This window comes from Octodon degus, unplaced genomic scaffold (genome assembly GCF_000260255.1).
Source record: "Octodon degus isolate 3935 unplaced genomic scaffold, OctDeg1.0 scaffold00123, whole genome shotgun sequence".
Taxonomy (NCBI): Eukaryota; Metazoa; Chordata; class Mammalia; order Rodentia; family Octodontidae; genus Octodon; species Octodon degus.
The window spans coordinates 2,093,616-2,116,596 of record NW_004524699.1 but is presented as its reverse complement, the minus strand read 5'-3'; the positions used below and the strand labels follow the sequence as shown (position 1 = coordinate 2,116,596).

Sequence of the window (22,981 nt, the reverse complement as noted above, 5' to 3'; positions counted from 1 at the left end):
CTGTCTGCCTGTCTTTGGAACTATCTGTGGTCTGGCTGTGTCTCCGTCTGGCTCCTGTGGGCCCGTCTGCACCTGTGTCTGTCTGTCTGGCCCTGCCTTTCCATCTATCTGTCAGGCTCTGGCTTCCGGGCCCAGCTTCGCCTGGATGAGTCCTGCTTGTTAGCATGTGTCCGTGGCCCCCTCCATCTCTCCCAGGGGATCCCCTCACCTGTACCTGGTCCAGAGACTCTCCCAAGTCTAGCTGTGGGTCTCTGGGGACACAAAGCAGCCTTCTGCACCCCATCTCATCTGCTGGTCGTGCACCCACACTCCGGCGTAGGATGAACCAGCTGGATTCCAGCACGCCTTGGGTGCAGGTCCCGCAACACTTTAGAGTCCATGAGCTCAGCGCACTGCTTCTGTGAGAGCTGAGATGAGGCGTGGCACCTGTGCCATGGTGTCCTGGGCCGGCTGGGTGACCCTTGCACAGGGTGGCTTGAGCACCCGAGAGGGCCCCAGATGCCACCCACACAGTGTGGGGCTTCCAGAAGCCAACTCCCAAAGGTGTGCTTGTCTAGAAAGAAGTTGTGGAAGGGCAAAGCCAGAATTCAGTGGCCTTGTCCAGAGTGGGACCCACGTGTGGGATGCTCCACGCTGTGGGCTTTGGGACCCAGTGCTTTGGGTGACTAAGGACCAAAATTAAATTTATCTTTTAATTAAGAACACCCCCCGCCCCCGAACCTGAGTATAGAACTGACTTGGAAAGAGTGACACAGATAATTACCTCCTGTGACTTTGAAACTGTCTGCCGGCCACGTCCCTGTGATAAGGACAAGAGGAACGCAGGTGTCGTGCGCGTTCCCAGGAGACACGTGAGGAAGCACTGTGGTCACACCACTTCAAGATTACCCGACAAGCAGGACAGCACGAAAGAATCAACAGTAGCCGAAATAAGATTTCACTGTACAAGTCGCCCCATTTCACAACACGCGCTGATTTGAAGTACAAATACGGACATGAACTCGTATTTTTTTTCCTCTACTTAAAAAATAATTACCCCCCTGTTGCCATCAATGAAAACATCCAGGACAGGGACTTGGAGGACCCTCTGCCTACCGTGACCTCACCAACCCTCTGCCATTTGGTGAAACTCTTCAGGGCCCAGATCAGAATGACGCAGGGCACCCCCAAAGCCACAACCCCATAGGACCATGGACACAAAAGTATAGAGACTGTCGCTGGTCTGGTGGTGCGCGCCTGTAATCCCAGCCTGTGGGAGGCTGAGGCGGGGGGGATTGCAAATTCAAGGCCCATCGGGCAACTTAGTGAGATCTTGTCTGAAAATAATAAAATAAATTAAATAAAAAGGCTGAGTGTTGCTCAGCAGCACAGTGCTTGCCTAGTGTTGTGAAGTCCTGCCTTCAATCCTAGCACCCCAAAAGTGTCCCCAGGAGTAAACCCGCTTAATACCGGAGTGAATAGGGACTACGGAGGCAATGGTGGCGAACTTTGGGTCATGCGCACCCTACTACCACTAAATATTCAAAAGCCGAAGCATCGGTTTTGTTGGAGAGTGGACTGCGGTCAGAAATGATGTCGCAGAAGAAAAGCTGAGGGTTAGGGAAAGCCGTGCGGGCTGCGCCCACGTTCCGTGAGCCCTGCACACCCACTGTCTGCGCCGGGCCAAGGTGAAAGCGGGAGGCCCAGGCGGAAGGACCCTCCCCTGAGGGAGGACGGGACTCCGCGCTCTTCGCCCCCACTGTGGGGAAACTGAGGCCGGGAGCAGGAAAGAGGCTGCCTGAGGTGGGCAGGGCCTGGGCCTCCTGGCTCCGGCCCCATGCCCAGGTGGTGACACAGGGCCAGGAGGCGCCCGGCCTCCCCTGAGCAGGCAGTTTCTCCTCCCCTGGTGCTGGCTCCCTGGTGACTCTGGCGTCTGTTGCAGGCTGTTGGTGGAGAAGTGGGCGGATGACAGCCGGGACTGTGGTCATCACTGGGGGCATCTTGGCGACAGTGATTCTGCTCTGCATCATTGCCGTTCTCTGCTACTGTCGGCTCCAGGTACCCCGAGCAGGAGGGCGTGGGATTGGGACCCAAGGGGACAGGGGTGGCAGGGGAGGTTCTGGTGCCAGCCCCCGGAGGGCAGCACCAGGGCCGCAGTGGGGGTGACTGCTTGCGACTTCCCCCAGGGCTTTGGCCGAGGCTCAGAGAGGGTCTGGCCCTCATCCCGGGGCATGCAGCCATCAGGGAGAGAGCAGGGGTGAGCCCAGGGGCTCCCTGTGTGCTGCCGCCCTGTGCTGCAGGCACATCTGGGACCCCCGAGTCTCCCCCAAGGCCAAGGGGACGCCTTCTGGTAGGCAAGGCACACCGGCAGGGCTTGGACTCCGGCTCTGCTGCTCTGGGGCTGCCTGCAGCTCGTGCCTCAGTTTCCCTGAATGGGGGTTGCTACTCAGGTGTGTCCCGGGGCCCTTGCCAGGGAGCACTGTGAGCCAGGGCGTGGCGTGCTCACGGTCCTTTCCCGCAGTACTACTGCTGTAAGAAGGACGAGTCGGAGGAGGACGAGTCGGAGCCGGACTTCGCGGTACACGCGCACGTGCCGCCCCTGCACTCCAACCGCAACCTGGTGCTGACCAACGGCCCGGCGCTCTACCCCACCGCCTCCACCTCCTTCAGCCAGAAGTCGCCGCAGGCCCGGGCCCTCTGCCGCAGCTGCTCCCACTGCGAGCCGCCCACCTTCTTCCTGCAGGAGCCTGAGGAGGATGAAGCGGACGAGGGTGTGCGCAACGGAGGGGGGCGCGTGGCCTACAGGAGCATCAGCCAGGAAGACGTGGAGCTGCCGCCCGGGGGCTTCGGAGGCCTGCAGCCACTCAACCCCAACCGCCTGTCGGCCATGCGAGAGGCCTTCTCCCGGAGCCGCAGTGTCAGCACCGACGTGTGACCCTGCGCCCAGAGCCCACAGCGTGCGGCCACTCCGCCCTAGGAGGCCCTGAGCCATGGCAGGATGCCTGTTCTGCCCACCCCTGGCTCCAGGCCCCGGCCAAGGCTCTGCCAAGTTGTCCTCCAGTTCCCGTCCCCGTCCCTGGGGCCCAGGTGTGGGGGTAAGGCTCAATGAACGCAGGTGTGGCCAGTGCAGGTAGGGCCAGCTGGCAGAACGGGCAGCAAGGCTGCCACAGGGATAGGCCAGGGGCCGGAGGGCGAAGGGAGCTGCTGGGCTGGGCCTCAGGGCAGGCGCATTTTCAGGGGATGTGCAACAGCAATATTACACCCACCCTGGCGTCAACCGCCTTGTTCCAGGAGAATGGTCTCAGCGATGCTAAGGCCCTGATTGCAGGTGCAGGGCTCTGTCTCTGCAGCCTGAGCTCAGCCCCTTTGTCTGTCTGTCTGTCTCTCTCTCTCTGGGCTCTGGGTGCCCTGCACCTGCTGGGCCTGAGCACTAAGCTTTCTGCAGCTGGACGGGCCCCCACAAGCACAAGGGTGAGTCTCAGGGCAGTAGAGTCCTTGGCACAAGCGGGCACAGGAGAGTTATACCCTGCTTGGCACAGGGCTTGGTCCTCAATCCAGGGGCAGCCAGGCAGAGGTGGACAGGACAGCGGCCTGGGTGCCAACACCCAAGGCGCCGTGAGACTTGGCCAGGCCTTCGCAGCTCTGGGCCTCCCCTCCCCTCCACGTGAGGAGGATGCTGGCCTCAGGTCCTTCAGCTCTAGCTCTCAGCAGCGGCAGAGACCCTGGGGGGTCAGAGCGAGGGCTCACCTAGTGGCCACGTACTCCCTGCTCCAATCAAGGCCCCGCCCCAGCCCTCCTCACTGCCCGGCGGACCCAGTGTGGAGCTGGCTGCCTGAGCGGAGGCCTCACTGTGCCTACGTCCCACAGGCTGCAGCCTGGTCTCCCTGGGCATTGTGAGTTCTCCCTTCCTCCTTGGTGGCTAAGATGCCACAGACCACCCCAGGGAGGTGCCCTAAGCCAGGGCACTGTCGTAGGAGCACAGTGCTGTCCCCCCAGACGTGACATGGGCCCAGAGAGCTCTTTTCTCTGGCACCTGCACCCCCTGCCTGGAGTCCAGGATGGGGCAAGTGCATCCCCAAAGTTCCATCCGTCCAATCCAGACTGGTGGTGCGGAGCCCCCGGCCCTGTTCACCCTCTTCTCCCTCCTGCTTGCCCAGTCTGGATTAGCAGGCTCTTTGCCTCACTGAGCCCAGCCCTCCCCGGATGGATCCTCACCATTGGCATCGAGGGGCCCCTGCCTGTCCGGCCTCTGCCCTCTCTGTACAGACCCATGGGTCCCTTTGAAATGAACTAAGCGTGCATCCCTCCCAGCTCACCCATCGCCACACCCTGGGACCACGGGGGGCCGTGAGGTTTCCAGAACAAAGCAAAAGCCAATAAACCTGTTTCTCACTCTTTGGTCTGCATCTTTAGTCCCTGTCCCCACTGGGTCCCAGGTACAGACCCGCCCTGGAAGCCGCCCCAGTGACAGTTGGAGTTGGAGCTGGCTGGAGGGGTTTAGGCTGTGTCCCGAGAGGCCCGGAATAGCTTCTTAGCAAGGAGAGTCCACAGCAACCCGCCTGGTTTCTTGGGTCCACCAGGGCTGAGGATTGGGAACCCCAGGGGGACAGCCCAAGACCAGGCAGGTGGTGCATCAGGAAAGACAGCAAGGCAGTCAGTACAGGAGGAGACGAGGTGGAGAGCCCAGCAGAGAGCCCGTGAGGATCCCCCAGTGTGGGGTGCCGATCTGCTGGGGCCCAGATGGTCACCTGCGGCAGATATGTCCCTCCAGCCTCTAAGCCCAGGATCTCACGACCAGAAAGATTTCTGGTGGTGTCAGCCCTACTGCAGTCACACCAAAACAGGTCCCAGGGGCGAGGACACGCCCGGCTGGCTCCCCGCCCACCCCCACCGCCAGGGTTGGGAGACGCTGCCCTGCGCGGTGCAGCTCTGCCTCAGCTGCCGGTCTGCACCCCGGGTGGTGCACTGCCCAGCCCTGCGCCGGCAGAGGCAGCCGGGCAGCCACTGGCCTCTCCACCAGCTGAGCCTGAGGTGCCCTGCCTGGGGCCATCCAGCCAGTAGCAGTGGCGAGGGAGAGGGTGCCCTGCTCTCCTTCCCAGTGCCTGTGTCCTGTGCTCTTGCTGCTGGGGACCCCAGCCACCGTTTTTCTGCTTCTGCTTCCCCTTCTTGCATGGAGAAAAACCTGCAGAGGACTCTAAGGCCCCGGCCCCCACAGATGCTCCAGGGGCCCTTCCGAAGACCCACACACAGGCACAGAGGCTCGGGGTGCCTGCAGGCGGAGACGGCTCATCACCTTGAGGTCCCCCTGCTGCCCTGGGGCCCACACAAGTGGACAGCAGGCTTGAGGCTCCTGCTGCCATCACCTCCCTGTCCCTCCACCCTTGCACTCTTGAGCCTCAAGTCCCCAACAGCCACAGGGTCCGCCATAAGTAAGACCACTTGGACCACTTTATTCACATGAACTGGTGAGTACTAGGGGATTACAGGGCATCCTGCTGTCCATGAACAAATATACCATTAAAAAGAGGACCTGCCCTGGGGCATGAAGCGCGCCCGTCCCTCCAACACAGGACTCCTAGACAGCCTGCAGAGCCCATGCTGGGCCATGAGACGAGCCCCTAGGAGGAGGGCGCCTGCACACATCAGGATCCCGGGCAGGCGGGGCCTCTCAGTGCCCTGAGGCTCTGCAACACAAGTCACCTGAGCAAAGGAGGCACCTCCTTTCCCACCCTCTGCAAGTCACCTGCAGAAGGCCCTGCCGGCCCAGTCAAGGCCCTGAGCCATGGGAATTCGCCCTCCCACGCTGGGCGGGCCCTCGCGTTTGGGCTGCCGTTGGGACGCTCAGACGAAAGGTCCCTGTGGCTCTGTGGACAGCTCCCGTGGCAGGCACTGGAGGCCCTGAAGTCCCTCTTGTGGACCAAGGCTCAGCGTCACATCTTCCCAGCCTGGGGTCCCGCAGGACAGCGTCCAGGAGGTTCCTGGAGCGGCAGCAACCCCAGGCCAGGCGCACGGGTCTCAGGGCACTGCGGCCCCGCGGCTCGGAGTGGGGGGCCTGCAGGAGCGGCAGCAGGCCTTGCTGTAGTACCAGTGGCTACAGAGGTTCACCTTGATCGCTAGGGCACAGTTGGTGCCTGGCTGGTCCTGGCAGCTGTCATCTGGGGACGGGACGTGGGGGAAGGGCGGGGTTACCAGGAGGAGCCACGCCCACGACTCCACGGGGCTCCTTCCCAGCCCCCACCCTCCTTCGCTAGGAGTTATTTTGAGACAGTTCCGCTGTCTTGCTAAGTTACCGCTTTCTCAGCCTGGGCATCGACTTGTGCTCCTCCTGCCTCAGCCTCCCAGAGTGCTGGCGTTATAGGCTGTACCGCCACGTCCAGCTAAGCTGACACGCTTCCCAAAGCCCAGAGCTCAGCATGGCTCCCCGCTGCCCCCCCAGGAGAGACCCTGCACACCTGTGCCCTCCCACTGACGCCCCACTAACGCCCCTACACACACCCCTGGGCCTCCTCCGGGAGCCCGGCCTGCCTCTGCCTCCGCCTCCCAGTTCTCACCCGGGGGCTCTGTGGGGCATGGCTGCAGGTCACAGGCCTGTCTGCCCACAGGCTTCACCAGCGGGTCGCAGCCACGGACGATGTCGGTGCCCTGGTAGCACTTCACGTCGCGCATCCTCACGCCCACGCCGCAGGTCTTGGTACACTGTGAGGAGACAGGTGTGTGGGGCGTGCAGCCTCCCAGGCCACAGGGCAGGCCCCTGGGGGACGAGAACCTGCAGGTGGAGCTGCCCCCGTTCCCACACTGCCTCGGTTTCTCCAGCTGCCCTGGGAGGGGATAACTGTGTCCTGCTGGGCACCGTGGCTCCAGCTGTCCCGGATCTGTGACACAGTGTTCTCTCTCAGCTAGCCCATCCCCTGCATCTGGCACGCCTGCCACCCCAGCGGGCACACCCCAGCCTCCGCTCCCGCCAGCATCCTGTAGGTGGGGGCTCCCGGACTCAGAGACCCTGCATCTGTTACCCAGTGTCCGCACCCCAGCCCTGGGCTCCCGTGCTGTGTGGGGCTGGTGCTCCCAAGGCTTACTCAAACCCCCAGTTTCATCTGCACAGGCACAAGGAGGCTGAGAAACTTGGCCAGAGGCCCCACCCGGCCCCATCTGGAGGCATGGAGAGGCCAGCTTGGCACCACTGCCAAGGGACAATCTGCCTTTGGCAAATACCATGAGGAACCTCTGATGTGCCCCTGGAGACAGATGGGCTCCTGGCCAGTCCTGGCGCCTGCGTCTGTCCCCAGGGAGGGAATGGGACAGGGCAGCTTAAGACATGACATGGAGCCACCACACAGGACAGATGGCAGCGACTGGGGTGCCCACTGTAGCTCCTGTCTCACCTGGTCCCTCCTCACCGGACAGTGCACCCCATCTCTTCCCTTCTGTGGCTGAGAGTTCTGGGACCCACAGCTGTCCCCAAAACATAAGGCTCAGCCTGGCTCCCCGGGGGCCCTGACCACAGCCAGGACTCACTGCTCCAGGTCCCCTCAGTCACCCAGGAGGGACCCCTGCTTCTGGACATGCCTGTGTCCTTCGAGCTGGTGTCAGCTAATGGTCATGCCTCCTCCCGGCCTTGGGTCACCCAGGGATCTCAGGGGGGCCCAGCTCTGCCTCAACCTCCCAGTCATCACCAGGATCCTTGGAGAGTCTGTCCTTAGTGGTGACGCAGGACAAGGGGGGAGGGTGGACGTCCCATACAGGGCAGGGCTGAGACCCAATACCTGGAGGCAGCAGGAGGTGCTCAGGCTTGGCACATCTGGGCAGGACACATGGGCCCTGCCTACAGACACCCAGGGTCCCCACCTGGTGGGCTATGGCATGGCATTTGATGAGTCCAGCCCCTACACCCGGCAATGCTACTTTGGTGGCCGGGACCTACTGCTGCCCCCTACCTGGGCCTGGCACTGTCCCAAAGCACAGAGCAGGCATCCACAGCACGTGGAACATGCCGTGAGCACCGCAGTGACAGTTCTGGTCCCTGCGTCCCCTCTACTGTCCTTAAGAACCAAGGCACAGGCAGCCAGAGACCCTGGTCACCCAGCCTGGCCAGCGGCTCCCCAGGACGGCTTGGGCCCCACATGCCCTCCTGAGTGCTGGTGGCCCTGCGCAGCACAGCGCTGGACTCAGCATGGGCAGCAACAATGGGCAGCCCCAAGGAGTTTCTGAAGCTGGCCTCCAGCCCCACTGTCTCTGGCCACCAGAGTGGGGAGTATTGACAAGTCCCAGAGCCCGGGACCGTGGCAGGAGGCCTCTGCAGAAGGGGTGGGGACGGACAGGGTAGCCGGGCTGCCACGCCCTGCCTGGCCCCTTCCGGGAACTGGGGCTGCAAGCCTAGAGCTCCCTGCCTGGGCTCCACGGTGTGGGCCGGCTCAGGCCCCTTCATTCTGCGTCCCTTCCACTGCACCCTGTAACCAGGAGGCCCCGGGACGTCTCACTGAGTACCTATCCCTTCTCTTGAAAAAGGGACAGCGTGACACCCTCAGCCAAACTCAAGGAAGAAGGCTCAGTCAGTGCAAAGCCAGGAGGGGAAGGCATGGCTCAAGGCAGAGGGGAACACTCAGCTCCCCGCCGCCAGCGACCTGAGCTGGGGATCTGGGGGCTGAGGAGCCCACAGACACGCACAGGTCACAGAAGGAAAACATTCCACTGTTCCCGTGCACCCCAACTCCCACGTCCCTGCCTTGGCTGTGTCCCACGGAAGTTGCTGACACATGGACCACCATCACTCCACTTACAGGTCACTGTCCAAAACCAGATGTGACAAGGCCCCAGAAGGAGGCCCAGGGTGAGAACCCAGGGTGAGATCAGAGAAGGCTTCCTGGAGGAGGGGCCCAGGAGACATGCGGGCTGGAGGGCGGCCTGGGGCCCTGAGGGGTGCTCACCTCCGACCAGGGGCTGGTGTACCACCTGAAGCATGGCCTCTCGAAGCAGGTGCTCTCCACAGGCGGCTTCCGGGCCAGGCCACACTCCGGGCCGCTGCGTGTCAGCGGCTTCCCGTCAGCCAGCTCCATGCACAGGACCAGCCGCTTCTTCACACCACGGCCACACGTGGTGTTGCACTGTGGGCGCCCATGGCACAGATCAGTGGCCCTGTGGCCTGGGACACGTGCCACTGAGACACATACCACCGGGCCACACGCCAGGACTCTAGTGGCCATGGTTTAGCCGATAAATAGCCCACAGTGCAGGTGCTTAGATCACAGGCAATTTGGCCAAGAACCCTTCGCTCAGTAACCATTTGCCCCAAATGGATTTAATCAAAAGCAACTGGGCCCCAAACCATCTGTTTTGAAACAAATGTGCTAATGACAGTTTGGCCAGAATGGACTTAGCGAAGGAGTTTGGCCTGCGTGACTTGGTAAGCAGTGACCTGTCTGAGACGGCTGGGTGGCGGCCACTGGAGAGAAATCCCTGGGAGAGGGCCCCTGGGGGCCGGGTGCAGCTGGTAGGAAGGACAGATGTTGTGCTAGCAGATCCGTGGTCCCCCAGCCAGCAGCCCACCGGCCCCGCCTGGCTCATGCAGTGGGAGCGAGGCCCAGGGACCTCAGCAAGCACACGCCTGTTCAGTTGGGAGGCCCGGGCTCCCTCGGGCCCTTTGACTTTCGTATTTGACTTTCAGGATTTGCAGTCACTCCCACGTTCCGGCCCACCCTCCCATGGCCACTGGCCTCTCAAGCCGGACTCTGCACAGCCCCAGGGACTCACCCGCTCCCAGTCCTGGGCCAGCCAGTGCGCCGGGCAGTTCCGGTCCCCGCAGGGGTGGATGGCCAGGGGCTTGGTCTCCGCCTGGCACTGGGACTCAGGCACCACCCGGCCGTCGCTGGTCTTACAGTACACGTGTCTGATGGTGCGGCCTTGCCCGCAGCTCCCGCTGCACTGCAGGAGGGGCCAGTGGGGGCTGAGCGCGGCCGCCGGGTGAGCCCCCCACCCACATCGTCCCCGGAGGAGCAGCAGCTCCCGGGCAGCATGGGGAAGTGGTTACTGTGGAAACCACTTTTTAAATAACGTTTCTGCTCTAATTACAGAAATAACACTTTGGATGCTAAACACACAGAGAAAAGCACAGCTCACCAAGCACGCGTGCCCCCCGCCGCCGCCTCCTCCGGGGGTGACCTCAGCCAGCACCCGATGAGAGACGGGGACAGAGACCAGCAGCCACAGGAAGGGAAGACAGGGAGCCGAGAGCAGGACACAGGTGGACACGGAGGTACACAGAGACAGGGAGACAGAGACCAGTGCAAAGAGCACAAGGCCAAGCGTGGCGTGCACGCCCCTCATCCCAGCACTCGGGAGGCTGAGGCAGGAGGACCACTGCATGTTCAAGACCAGCCTGGGCTACACAGCAAGCTGGACGCCAGCCTGAGCTGCATAGCCAGACCCTATCTCAAAAAGACAAAAATAAATAAAATAAAGGGCACAGACAGGGCCGTGCAGGGTGGGCGACTCTGCCACTTGCTCTTGGAATGCAGGTTGGTGGTGACACCAGTGAGGGAGGGACCAGTACCCACTGCCCTCTCCAGAAAAGTGGGGAGCCTGAGGCAGGGCTGTTAGGTGCCCCACTGCCCGCGCCCTCACCGGTCCCCAGTCTGAGACGGTCCACTGGCGGTCACAGGGAGGCCCGGTACAGTTCTTCTCCCCCACAGGCCGGGTTTTGGGGTCGCACAGCTCCTCGTCCTCGGAGCAGCGGATGTCCCTGGTCACCACGCTGTGCTCGCCACACCTGGCTGTGCACTGGAGGCGGCAGGCGGTGGGCACCACGTAGGCCCAGCCCACCTGCCCGCGGCCACCCGCCGCCAGCTGCTCACCTCACCTCGGACCACTCAGACATCTCCCACTGCGGCCCGCAGGCGGGGTTGCGGCAGGTCTTGCGCTCCTCAGGCCGCACTGCCTCGGTGGCCTCGCACAGGTCGCTGTACACGGAGCTGTCGAAGCCGGGCGACAGCATCTTCCAGCAGCGTACGATGCGGGACTGGTAGCCCTCGCCGCACGTGCGTGAGCACTCGCTCCAGCTGCTGGTCTCCCATCTGCGTGCGTGCAGCAGGGTGGCGGCCTCAGTGCACAGCCCTGCTCCACGCTCCAGATGCCCCACACCCCCCAACAGACCGTGCCAGACAGGAAGGCGTGGGGCCTGGGGGTCATCAAGAGCCCCGAAGGGTGGTGGGGACCTGCTGGAGCTGAGCCACCTCTGCCCGCCTTCCCTGCGGAGCATGGGGCCGCTCCCACTCTCCGGGTCCAGCAGACACCCCCAGGGCCCAGAGCTCTTGCTAGGAGCAGGCTGAAGTGGCCAGGGGCCCTAGGCAAATCTTGCCCCCTGAACTGGGCGGTGAGTACCAAGGGGAATCTGGGGTGCCCTGGGGAGCCAGCCTGTGGGCTGTGGGGTCCCTGGGGTTTTCTGCCCCTCCAGGAAAGAAGCCAATGCACAGGATGCAGAGGCAGGAAGGAGAGAGGAAGGAAGGTGGGCCTGCCAGGCAGCAGCTGGCATGTGTGTGGCCGCCGGGCTGGAGAGGATCTAGGGCTGAGGTGTTTCCACAACAGCATCAGAAGGCAAGAAAGGTGGGCCCCACCCGCAGGGCAAGGTCAGCCGGCCAAGGCCTAGGTTAGGAATAGAGCTTCTCCAGTCGTGCAGATGCCGGCGCAGGGGTCAGCTGGTCTTCATGGTGGAGGCCTACATATGCACCCCAGCACCCTGCAAGGGTGGCCACAGCACACAGGCACACACCCTGCTCAGCTCAGCACCCTGTGGGCCCCGGCAGGACCTGGGTTGGCACTCCCTCCCAGCGCAGAACTCATGCACGGGCTCGGGCCGGGTGAGGGCATCGCAGTAGCTGTCGTCCACCTCAACGCCGTCGTAGCGGACACACATGGCATAGGCGGACATCACCCCTGGTTGAGGGTGAGGGAAAGGCTGTGAGCTCGGGGAGCATACGGACCCAGCACACAGTGCCTGCACTTGAGGACCAGACCTATTCTCTCCCGGCCCAGCCCCCGCACCCAGGTCACCTGCCCAAACCCAGCCTGGCCCACAGCTGTGGAAGAGAGGGCAGGCCCAGCCTGGGTCGCTGCCATTCATTCACTCAACAGCCACCCAGCTCAACTAGCTTCCCAGGTGTCAGCTGGGTGCCCGTCCTTGGCACAGGCCCCTGGGGCTGCTGTTCACCATCCCCAGGGTGGGGTCTTTCTGGGCTCCTTAGGACTGCATGCCCCAGCTTCAAGCTGAGCATGGAGTTCCTCATCCTCCTCCCCACGCTGGCACAAGGCAGCGCAGGGCCAGCTCCCTCCAGGGGAGCCAGGCTGCTCAGAGCAGGGGTTTGTGTGGGCAAGCCCTGGGTGCCCTGGGTCTGCTGTCGGCAGCCTGGACGTGGGTGAGAGACGCCCAGCTCTCTGCAGTTTCCGGGTCCCACGAGGGGGGCCAGCTGCCATCACTCCTCCCCTGCAGCACCGGGCTGCTCACAGGGCAGGCGGCCCTGGCCAGGTCCTCCTGGCAGTCCAGGCTTTGGAGACACCAGCCCTGAGCAGGAGGTATGCACGGGGTTGGGGCACCCAGCCCCCAGTGCCATGTTCTTTGTTGATTTCTCCTCATCCATCTGGGTGGAGACAGGGGCTGGGACACCAGAGAGCCTGAAGCCACCTGGGGTCCCCAGGTGCTGAGCAGGCTCTCCAGCCTCAGCGAGCTAACCCTAGAATAGGGGCACCTTGTGGGAGATGTGACAACCCCAGTGGGGTTCCCTGGACACAGAACAGCCAGGGCAAGTGGCCCCTGAGCCAGGTCCCCGCCACCCCGTCCTCCCACACCACACTGCAGTACCCAGGGAGAGGGCACAAGAACATTCTAGAAAGCCTGGCCTGGGCCCCACGCTCATCCCCTGCACTGTACGTTGCTGCTCTAAAAGAGTGTCGCAGAAAGGAGCAAGAGCCTCAACATGGTTGGCGCAGGGGGCGTGATCAGCAGCTCTGGGGGATGGTGGCTGGCCACATGGCCAGAGGCCGGCATCCAGGACTACCTCGAGGCCTAGATGCATCTGTGTCCAGTGTCCCCACCCCAGGTGCCTCTGCACCTCACCCAGGTGCCTCCTCTCCTCACTCCTCCTCTCCAGGTGGATGGCGGCCCAGACTTGGCTGATGTCCTTGGGTGTGGATTCGGGGTTCACCTCTTCCCTCCCATGTTTGACACCAACAGAAGCAAAATCCTCAGCCCCCTGAGTCTCCTGCCTGCTCCCAGAGGCCCCAGCACTGGACGCTAGCAACAACAGCAGACCAGGGCACCTACAAGGGGCTGGAATGGGCCTGGCCCAGCTGCCCAGGGACTGACACCCAACTCAGCAGGGCACATGGCCTCGCAGGGCTCCCACCGCCAGGGGCGGCCAAGGAGGAACCAAGGAGGCAGGCTCGGGGTGGGCGCCCACAGTGCCTCGTGACACCCCATCTGTACCTGTGGTGCAAGTGGCGCTGCAGGGCTCCTGGGACGACAGCTTCCACCGGTACATGTCGGCTGGGCTCACACCCGGCTTGCGTGCCTTGGGCCGGGTCCTGGGTGAGAGGAGGGGAGAAGGTGGTGAGGAGCCAGCCTCACAGTTCAGCCAGTGTTCCCCTGGGACCCCACAGGGAGGCGGGGGCCCCAGGGACAGCATGGGATGGACTCCAGGGATGCCAACAGACACAGCGTCCTTCCCATCCTTCAGAGCCCTGGTGGCTCCAGGTGCCTGGTGAGACCTGGACGCCCACTTCACTTGCACTCACAGCCTCCCCGCCACGCTGCCCAGGCTGGCCGGTGGACGCCTCCCTCACACTCAGCAGGAACCTCAGGAGACGCGAAGTTCTGAGAACGTCCTGGAATTCCCTCCTACTCCCCCCTAGGGATGCCCCCGAGTGGGGACCCTGGCCGCTGGCCTCTGGTGATCAGAGTTTGAGCCCCAGCTGCCGATGCAGCAGCCCCGCCCCGCACCAAGGCTCCGGTCCAGATGGACCGCACAGACCTCTGGCCCAAGAAGAGCCACTGGGGCCTAGCCAGCCACCAGCTCATTTGTGGCCTGGCCAGGGACAACCAAGGCCAATGATTGTTAGGCCTCTGGCTCCTTTGAACAAGGCAGTGAGCCCAGACCGCCCTGTCCCCAACAGGCTCTCTGGATCCTGCGGGAGACAGAGGGGGCAGCTTGGGGAATCTGCCTGAGACAGTGGCCAGCGCTGGGCTAGGGAGCGCTGTGGACTGCAGCCAGGGAAGGTGTGGGGAGCTGGTCCTGCTGACCACCACTTGCAGGCCCAGGCTGCTATGAGGATGGTCTCAGGCCCCTTCTCAGCCTGATATGGGGACAGTTCCTGGGTACCTCAGGGCTCAGACTGTGCCTAGGGGCGTTACTTCTGCCATCCCGCGACTCTGTGAGGGGCTGTTGGCTCGGCGACAGCTGAAGCTGTTTGTGAGTCTCCAGCGGTGGGAATGGTTCTTGGTTTTGCTTGGACTGGGGCTTATGCTTCCCAGGGGGGCTCCCACTCGACTAGGATGCATTCGCGCTCCAACGGCCCAGGAAATGAGCTCCCAGCAGGGGCGGGGAAGGTGCCCCAGTGCGCTCCCTCCCGCTCCCGCTCCCAGTGCCGCGCAGGCAGCAGGGGCGCCCGCCCGCCCTCAGTTCGAGGCAGGAAGCTCTTCCCCTCTTGCCCTATTTACAAGGAGGGAGAGCTTTAAACATAGGAGAGGGACGACGACCCTGCACAAAACTCTGGGAAGCTGGGCAGCCGCCACGGGGCATCCCTTCGCAGCCTCAGCCACAGCCGCTTAGGCTGGAAGGATGCAGAGAACCAGCCCGGGGGCTCCATTCAGAAAATGCGGCTGTGATGGGTCCCACCCACTCTCGACAGTTTAGATTCTCCCCAAGAGAAAAAGGGATGCAGAGCTAGCTACAGAGGCAGAGCACTCAGCTAATCAGGCCTCCAGCCAGTGAGCAAGTGACTCACTCTCCACTGGGGGGGGGGTTCAAGACGACCCTTAGGGCTCTCGCCCCTGGGGTATTTCTGGAGGGGCCGCCCACGCTCTCCTCTGTGGCTCATGGGGTGTGCACACGTGTGTGCCGTGCAGAAGCAAAGCCCTGGGCGTATCTGCACAACACAGCAGGGCTGGCTGCTTCCCGTCTCGAAGGAACAGCGAGAAGAGTCCCGGGAAGCACGGGGCCCCCACCTGCGTCCAGGAGGACGCGCCGCCCGCTGTGCTGTGACCGGCTCCCAGTCCACGGCCTCGAGGGCCTCGCCCCAGCTGCCCAGCTGCCTGGGTGAAGGCAGGCTCCCACGTCCCCCTGGCAGCAGAGGCTCTGAAATGACTGTTTATAAACGAACTGGAGAGGCCAGCCTTCTCTCTTTTCTACAGGCTTCAGAGAGGCGTGGAATGTGTGTGTGTGTGTGTGTGTGTGTGTGTGTGTGTGTGTGATGCCTGGGGTGTGTGTGTGTGTGTGTGTGATGCCTGGGGTGTGTGTGTGTGTGTGTGTGTGTGTGTGTGTGTGATGCCTGGTCCCAAAGTTGTATCTGGCGATGCCTCCCCCGCTTGATTGTTTGAAGCGTTTCTGCAAAGATGAAAATAGCCCTTCCTTTCTGGGCTGCCCCTTTGATTTCTCCCGCTCCCCAGGCAGACACCACTTCCTGTGTTTGGACAAGCCCGAGACACGGCTATTTTGGCCGAGTAGTTTCCCAGCGGCCTCCTCAGCCCTTTATCTCCCCGGACCATTTCTGGTCCCCTCTGGCAGCACCTTTTGATGGTGCCAGGGTGGCCAGGGGAGCCGTCGCAGCTCAGCGAGTCAGGCCTGTCTTTCTGAGTGCTGGCAGCGGGGGCTTGGTGACAGGCACGGGACCCAACAGGCCACCTCCGACCCCAACTCCAGCCTGGGCTGTGGGTGCCAGGAGCCCCTGCCCACCCAGGGGTGGTGTGACTGCAGCTGCAGCACGCCAAGCCTTTCCTGTGTATCACACAAGCCTCTCACACTCAGGCCTGCTCCACACCCGGTCCCGCAAAGCAAGCCAAGGCTGTGCCTTGCGGGTGCAGGGTCTGGGGAGCAGCCGGTCCCGTGTCCCCTGTGGCAAGTAGATCAGAAGCAGTGGCCTCCCCAGGTGCACAGAGCCGGCCACATGAGCCATCCACAGTGCCTTCAGGTCCCTGCCAGCACTGTGCCCTGGTCTCTGGCTCACAGGCAGGCCACGTTATCACCCTAGGGCCCCACAGATAGGGGAGAAGTGGCCCAAACCCTGTCACCTCAAGACAGCCCCCAGATCTCCCACCAGAGCCCGTCCCGAGGATCCTGGCCTCAGCATCTCCACCCTGCCAGAGTTCAGCTCTTACTGGGTCTGAGGTCAGCGGCTCAGGTAACCAGGCTCCCAGGACACAAGACAAAAGCCAGCAGCCCACGCGTGCCAATCCTGCCCCGCAGGTGTCCACACCAGCCGCACTACCCCTGGAGCTTTGTGAAGAAGGGTAGTGCCTGGAGGGGTGGCCCCTTCAGCCCAGAGGCCTGGCCACCAGGGACTGTCCTTACACTGGACAGCAACTCCAAGGCCACTCTACCAGCCCACACAGCCTGGGAAGGCACAGCAGCCCAGGCCCTCTAAGGCTAGTCACAACAGTCCAGCTGGCCAAAAGGGCCAGCCTTGACTATCCAGCCTTAGTTACCATGTGTCCCCAGCCCTGACCACCCAGATGTCCCCAACCCTCACTATCCAGGGCCCAGTGCCACTCTCCCAATGGCTCTCACAGCCTGTCCCAGCTACAGCTCCACCCTAGTCCCACCCCCTGCCCCGAGTTGGGACTTCCAGACCCTCCCATGTCCTCAGCCTGGGGAGGGGTGCTTGTGCCCCTCTTGTTGTGGGCCCAGGGGCTCTGGGGTGTCCCTCAGAGCCCTGGGAGCAGGACTCCATAGTGGCTGTCCCCCATTTCTGCTCCAGAGGCCGGCTCAGAGCTGTCAGCTGCACACTCAGCTTCCACAACAGGGATCCAAGTTGGGGACACCCGGGAAATCGCAGCAAAGGACACCTGGCCCCCGGCCTAGGCTCTGGCCCTATGCTCTTACACACAGGGTGCCAGGTGAGTAGCCCTGTCCCATTCACCTTGGGGTCCTCCTGGCCAGGATCCTTCAGGATGACCCCGCCCGGAGCCCTCTTGGGGCAGAAGCAGCCTACCTGGCCTTGTGTGTCCTATTCCCAGCTGATGCAGGGAGGCTGGCACTGGCATTGGGGAACGGGGCTTCGGAGGAGGTATTGGCCACCCTGTCGCTGCTCAGCTCCAGGTAGGACCCGTTGACCAGGTAAGCAGCAGCCCCTTCGCCTTCCTCGTAATCCGCGTAAAGGCTCTCAGCCTCGGGGCCCCTGGAGGCACCCTGTGCAAAGATGCTGTTTCCTGTCTCATTGAGGCCGAACTCCTTGGAGTCAGAGCTGGTACCCAGGAGCTGGTCAGAGATGGAGTTGGCTGAGAGGAACTCCTGGGAGGTGAGCCGGGACTCCGCCTCTGGGCCATCTTTGTCCCCTGTGAGCACTGTCCCAGTGGCATTGCGGCCTAGGGAGACAAGCAGTGGGACCTCAAGCTGCGTGCTCCGTGGGAATGCTAGCCCCTTGCTACCTCTAAGAACCCAGAATGGCGAGTCCCTCCCCAGAACAAGGGAGTTAGGATGCTCCAGGAAGGTCCTTTCTGCTCAGTGAGATACAGTTTGGAGCCAGCCAGGCGTGGAGGTGTGTGCCTGCCAACCCAGCACTCTCGGAGGCTGAAGCAGGACAGTCACAAATTAGATCCCAGCTTGGGCAACTTAGTGGCTTAGTTGGACCCTGTGTCATAATAAAAATAAATAAATAAATAAAATTTTAAAACACACAAAAGGGCTGGAGCTAGAGCTCAGTGTAAATGCCCTGGGTTCCATCCATCCCTGGTTCTAGAGAACAACAAGATCCAGTTTAACCAAGTCTTGGGTGGGAAACATACACGGCTCCAACTCTGTTTTGAGATCAGTGGGCTCTGCAGCAAGTGGGACGGGATCCCCAAAGTGTGTGCAAGTGACCTGATTTGGAAAGAGGGTCCCTGTCTGTGGGATTAGTGAGGACCAGGAGATGGCAACATCCTGGATTAGGGTGGGCCCCTAAATGACCAGGGTCCTCCAAAGAAAGAGGACAGACAGACCCCTGGATCCCGAGAGGAAGCTATCTGACAAGGTAGAGGCGAGAGGGGTCCTTTCTAGCCAGTAGGCACCCGGCGCCCTTCCAATAGGCGCTCCGAGGCTGGTCACCCCAAGCCCAGAGCCCTGCGTGAGCCTGGAAGTCCAGCCCCTCCAGGGTGACAGTGGCTTCGGCAGGTAGCTTCCACAACAGCCTCACATGCTCCTGGGAGACTATGTGACAGCCGTTCGCAGCCCCTCTGCTCCGTGGGTGCCGCCTCCTTGGCTTCCACAAGCCCGGGGCTCATAACTACTCAGGGGGAGGCGAATGTGTGTGGACCAGGAGCCTTTGCCTGAGGTCATCAGGCCCTAATGATATGCCTGCCGGTGTGGCCCACGTGCTTGCCAGTACCGTGTGTCACCTAAGATGGCCCCGTAAGAGGCCACGGGCAAGTCTGTGCCCATGGCACAGCACTGTAGCAGGACACTTGGGCCTCGGGGAACTTGGGTGGCAGACAGGACCCTCGGCCCTGACTCCCATGGACGCTGACAGATCATTGCGTACTGCAAGCAGCCAGCACCTCCCTCAACCTCGTCTCTGCCCGGGAAGGGGCTGAGGTCCCCTCGCCCAGACCTCTGCCCCTGAGCCTGCCCGGGCCACCACCCACAGGGGCTCCTGGGTACCTCGGAAGCCCCCGGGAGGCCCCCGGCAGGCCCCGCCATCGGTGGGCTGGTACACCTCGTTGGTCTCCTGGCCCAGACGGGGGCTCGGGTCCACCTCAGTGCCCCGGGGGCCGAAAAGCCTGTTGTCCAGGCCCAGCTGGCCGGAGGAGGCCAGGCCGTAGAGTGACGCATTGTGCTGCCGGAAGCCCAGGAGCCCTGCGCTGGCCAGCTCCTGGCTTTCTGCACTGGCGGAGGCTGAGGCCGAGGCAGGCTCGGAGAAGCTGTAGTAGACCGGCGGGCGGCCGTGCGCAGGCGGGGGCTGCAGCAGGGTGTACTCGAAGGTGATGGAGGGGCTCTTGCCGTTCTGGTTCCACACCTGGGGAGGAGCAGGCATGAGACCCCTGCCTCCCCCAGCCTGCCTGTGTCCCAAGGCCCCACCCCTCAGGCTGCAGGGCCCAGCACAAAGATTCCCCAGGGGAGGCCTGGGCGCAGGTACCAAAGAGCCACAGAAGACTCCCTCGGATGCAGGCCACCCGGAATTCACCCTGCGCACTACCGTCATGGTGCACCAGAAATCCTATACGGGGATATCAGGGCTCCATCCTTGCCCACAGAGACCAGGCCCTGCCTCCATTCAGGAGAACCTTGGGGGGCACGGCCGGGCGGCAGAGCTCCCCGTGGAGGGTCCAGTCTGTGTTGACACCATGGGCAGCCCCAGGGCCCCTCTACTGCTGGCCCAGTCTCCACCAACCAGCACTCCTGGGGGCCACAAGGTCTGCTGGGCGTGGGCAGAGCTCCAGGCCCCAGAAGGCACTGGTAAGCTAGCCAGACAGGACACCATAGGGGTTGTATGAGGCGACATCTCACAGCTTTGGGATTGGGGGGGGGGAGAAGGTGCAGGGAGCCCCGGAACCTGCCAAGCTGGAGATGAGGGCAGAGGGGCACTGCAGCATGGGGCAGCGAGGGCAGCATAAGGGACCAGGACGGTTCACAGGCAGAAGGGGCAGAGGAGGCCCCAGGACACGGTCAGACAGGAGTGTGAGAACCTGGGACACAGACAGCGGGACCTGAGTCAGGAAGCTTGGAATGTGTGAAAACGGATGCCCTGGCCTTCTGGGCCTGGAGAGGCCTGGGTCCTCCTTGGAAACTGGCCCAGCCTTCCCTCACCCTCCTCGAGCCCCTGGGCTGCAGCCACTTCCCAGGACTCCTGACCATCAGGATAACAGCTTGCTGGAGTCCTGCCCTTGCCTCATCCAGGAGGCCCCAAGAAGGAGGCGTGTGCCCTGGACCCGCAGGCAGCTGAGGGCATCCAAACTGACCAAGAGCCAGCGCTGGGCAGCCCTGGAGCCACATGGTGGATACTGAGGAGGGTGAGCACCATGCCGTCCTGGCAGGGAAAGGGAGAGCGGGCCACAGGTGGGGGAGCCACCGGAGACTGCGGTCTGTGGGAAGCCCAGAGTACATTCTACTCACCACCAAAAAAACAAATCCCATGGTGGGACAGCACTGACCAGGCTGGTGGCAAGGAAGGCTACTACAGAGCAGAGCCCCCAGCAGCAGAGGTGATAAAGGTGCTAACAAGGTGGGGGCAAGGTGGACACACAGGCTTCCGTAAGCAGTAGCAGGCACGGCCGCCCAGGTCCCAGTCCACAGACAACTCAGGATGTGGCCAGCGGGGTGATGCACAGACCACCCGCTGGGGATGGATGGATGAGCTAGAAAAGGCTCTGCACAGCCCACGCCACTGCAAGAGGTGGAGGAGCAGGAGACCGGGACAGCGTCCCAGGCAAGGCCACTGCATTTCCTGGTGTCCTGAGCCAGGTTTCAGACCCGGGAGCTGAGGGATGAGGCAGCAGCTCGGGCAATACCTGTGGGAGCAGCAATGCACCCCTCATGCCTCACCAGAGGTGCCAGGGGTGAACTTGGTTAACTGCTCCCTGGAGAAATGGGTGGCTCCCGGAACCAGGGCCCAAGCCTTCACTGGTAACCAAGGCCCTGGACCCCGTGACCGAGGCCTGGTGCACTCGCAGTGCACCTCTGGCCCGCAGGCTCCTGTCCCCAGAAGCACAGCTGGTGCTGGCAGAACCCTCATGCCAGCCCTGGAGCTGTCACTGTGACAGGGTGTGTGATGCCTCTACCCCAGCCTCACAGGAAAGCAAAGCCACGAGGACAGTGTGTCCTGGGGGATGTCAGGTGTGAGTATGTGTATCGTGTCCTGGAGGGCCAGGGCAAGGGTCCTCAGCCCCCGTGCATCTGCCACTGTTCTATGCTGCATGGTCCCCAGGTCCAGTCCCTGAGCTGTGGGCCAGGTCGGTCCCCTTTCCAGAGCCCACTCATGCGGGCATAGGCTGGGCACTCGTGGCCCCTCAGCTGGCAGTGGATCTTTCTGTCCTCAGCTGGGGAGGCCCAGAGCAGTGTCCATCCAAGCAGGGGGGAGCCTGGGAGGCAGCTCAACAGCAGGGTGCCTGCCTGGCAAGCACAGGTCCTGAGCTCAATTCCCAGTGCCAAAAAAATAAGAGCATATGCAACACGCAGTGTGGACAGAGCACACACACAGAGAGAACCCAGGGCTGCCTAAATACCCTGCTCCTGGTCATAACAGTCACAGGGGCTGTCCCCTCCGCAGGACACCATGCCTGGTCCTCTGTGTCGATGACATTATGTCTGGTGGATTAGGAGAAGCGCCCGGGCCTTTATGTCCTCCAGATGGCCAGGGACTCAACCCTAAAGGTTTCAGTGTCCCTAACTCTATTGGTGAAGATCTTGGGGCTCAGAGTCTGCTGGGGCACTCTCTGACCATGATGACCAGGACACTGGGCAGCCCATCACAGGACGGACAGGTGGCACGCAGGGCTGGGCAGTCGGCCCAAGAAGCTGCCCACTGAAGGCCCAAGAAAGCTGTGCCAGCAGGTGACCCAAGTGTCACCACTCTTGCAGCATCACATGTCTGAGCTCATGGACAGGGCTGCTCAGGGGATGCTAATGACCAGGGGAGGGTGGTGACAATGGCCAAGCTGAACTCCAGATGGGCCAGCTTGGTAGGAGGGCACAAGCCAAAGGGGGTGATGCCCCCTCAGACAGGAAAGGAAGGAAATGCCCCAGTGCCGCCTCCCTCTGTACAAGCGGCATCTTGGCTTCCAGGACCAGGCCGAGAGTGGGGCTGAAGGTCAGGGGTCCATAGGCAGCAAACAGAAGCCTGAGGCTGAGAGCCAGCAAACAGCCACACCGCAGGGAGAAGGGCTTGTCTGATGACACAGGCCAGCCTCTGGCCCCAGTCGCCTGCTGATGGCCCGGCACATAGGCCTACGGCACGGCCACCACTCACAAAGACTGCTCCAGCCTCTTCCATAGCTGGGACCTCAGCCGGCTGAATAGAGAGGTGCCCAGGGAGGTGGCCCCAGCCCATCCTCCAGTGGGCTGCCTGAAGGGACCAGCAAGAGTCCACAGTTCAGCCCCAACACCCCAGGTACTTCCTTAGGGGGTGGGTACCCCGTGCCAGGCAGACCCCTCCCTGGACCAGCTATACCCCAACCCCACACCCTGCCTGAGTTAGTGTGGATGGCAGGAAGGCTGAGGCTTACATCTCGCTCTGCCAGCGCCCCTGTCTGTCCTGGGGCTGCTCCAGAGACCCCGGCCCCAAGCCCTCCTGCACTGTACCCTCACTCCAGCCCTGGCCTGCGGACTCTTCCCCCAGGGGCCAGCCTGCCTCTGTGGCACCTGCAGCAGAACTCAGACACACTCAACAGAGATGCCGTGGCCCCCACCAGAGCCGGCTCCAGAACCGCCCGTCTGAGGCAGCTGCTTCCTGGACAGCCGAGTCCCCGTGCTTAGGGCCTGGTACAAGGCTGTGATGGCACAGTTTCTGGTTGCCAGTCACACCAATGCCCAGGCAAGCTGTGGAGAACAGGCCCCGATTCTCCTGCTGCCCCTGCCCATCCCGGAGCCCACGCAGGGACCCCGAGCATCCCGAGGAGGCAGGGCAGGGGGACACAAGCACTGCCCAGGTCCCCACAGTGTCAGCTGGGCAAGCTGGAGCTAGAGACCATTAATGCCAACCATGGACTGAGAGGAGGGGTAGGACTCTGTCCAGACTCCACTGGATCCCTGACCAGCAGAGACCCAGAGACCCAGCAGTGCCAGGACACAAGGAGCTACAGTAGTGCCGAGAGATGAGCAACCAGAAGGAA

The 22,981-nt window shown here is 62.6% G+C and overlaps 2 protein-coding genes across 5 annotated transcripts in view; one reads left to right on the top strand and one right to left on the bottom strand.

The window, feature by feature from the left end:
* Positions 1-1,927: 1,927 nt before the first annotated feature.
* Positions 1,928-2,996, top strand: Fam163b (family with sequence similarity 163 member B). The gene is made up of 2 exons (XM_004640406.1): positions 1,928-2,037; positions 2,501-2,996. The coding sequence occupies exons 1-2, from the start codon at positions 1,945-1,947 to the stop codon at positions 2,912-2,914; spliced, it is 507 nt and encodes a 168-aa protein (XP_004640463.1). The 5' UTR covers positions 1,928-1,944; the 3' UTR covers positions 2,915-2,996.
* Positions 2,997-5,773: 2,777 nt separating this feature from the next.
* Positions 5,774-22,981, bottom strand: part of Adamtsl2 (ADAMTS like 2) — a 27,290-nt gene continuing 10,082 nt past the window's right edge. For 3 of the 4 annotated variants that reach the window (XM_023700402.1, XM_004640405.2, XM_023700404.1), the window contains 10 exons: positions 18,816-19,170; positions 17,170-17,542; positions 13,451-13,548; positions 11,778-11,904; positions 10,832-11,045; positions 10,597-10,752; positions 9,727-9,897; positions 8,904-9,080; positions 6,531-6,675; positions 5,774-6,134 (listed from right to left, as the gene is read on the bottom strand). In XM_023700402.1, the coding sequence (XP_023556170.1) occupies positions 5,995-6,134; positions 6,531-6,675; positions 8,904-9,080; positions 9,727-9,897; positions 10,597-10,752; positions 10,832-11,045; positions 11,778-11,904; positions 13,451-13,548; positions 17,170-17,542; positions 18,816-19,170 (1,956 nt within the window). In that variant the 3' untranslated portion in view covers positions 5,774-5,994. Of the gene's footprint in view, positions 6,135-6,530; positions 6,676-8,903; positions 9,081-9,726; positions 9,898-10,596; positions 10,753-10,831; positions 11,046-11,777; positions 11,905-13,450; positions 13,549-17,169; positions 17,543-18,815; positions 19,171-22,981 lie in introns of those variants that run through there. The other variant, XM_023700405.1, reaches the window with a different exon arrangement.

What these genes read in the sequence shown, in the direction of transcription:
- Fam163b (XM_004640406.1), top strand. Translation starts at nt 1,945, where the DNA reads ATGACAGCCGGGACTGTGGTCATCACTGGGGGCATCTTGGCGACAGTG. An exon ending in TCTGCTACTGTCGGCTCCAG is followed by an intron (nt 2,038 to 2,500) that starts GTACCCCGAGCA and finishes CCTTTCCCGCAG; the next exon opens with TACTACTGCTGTAAGAAGGA.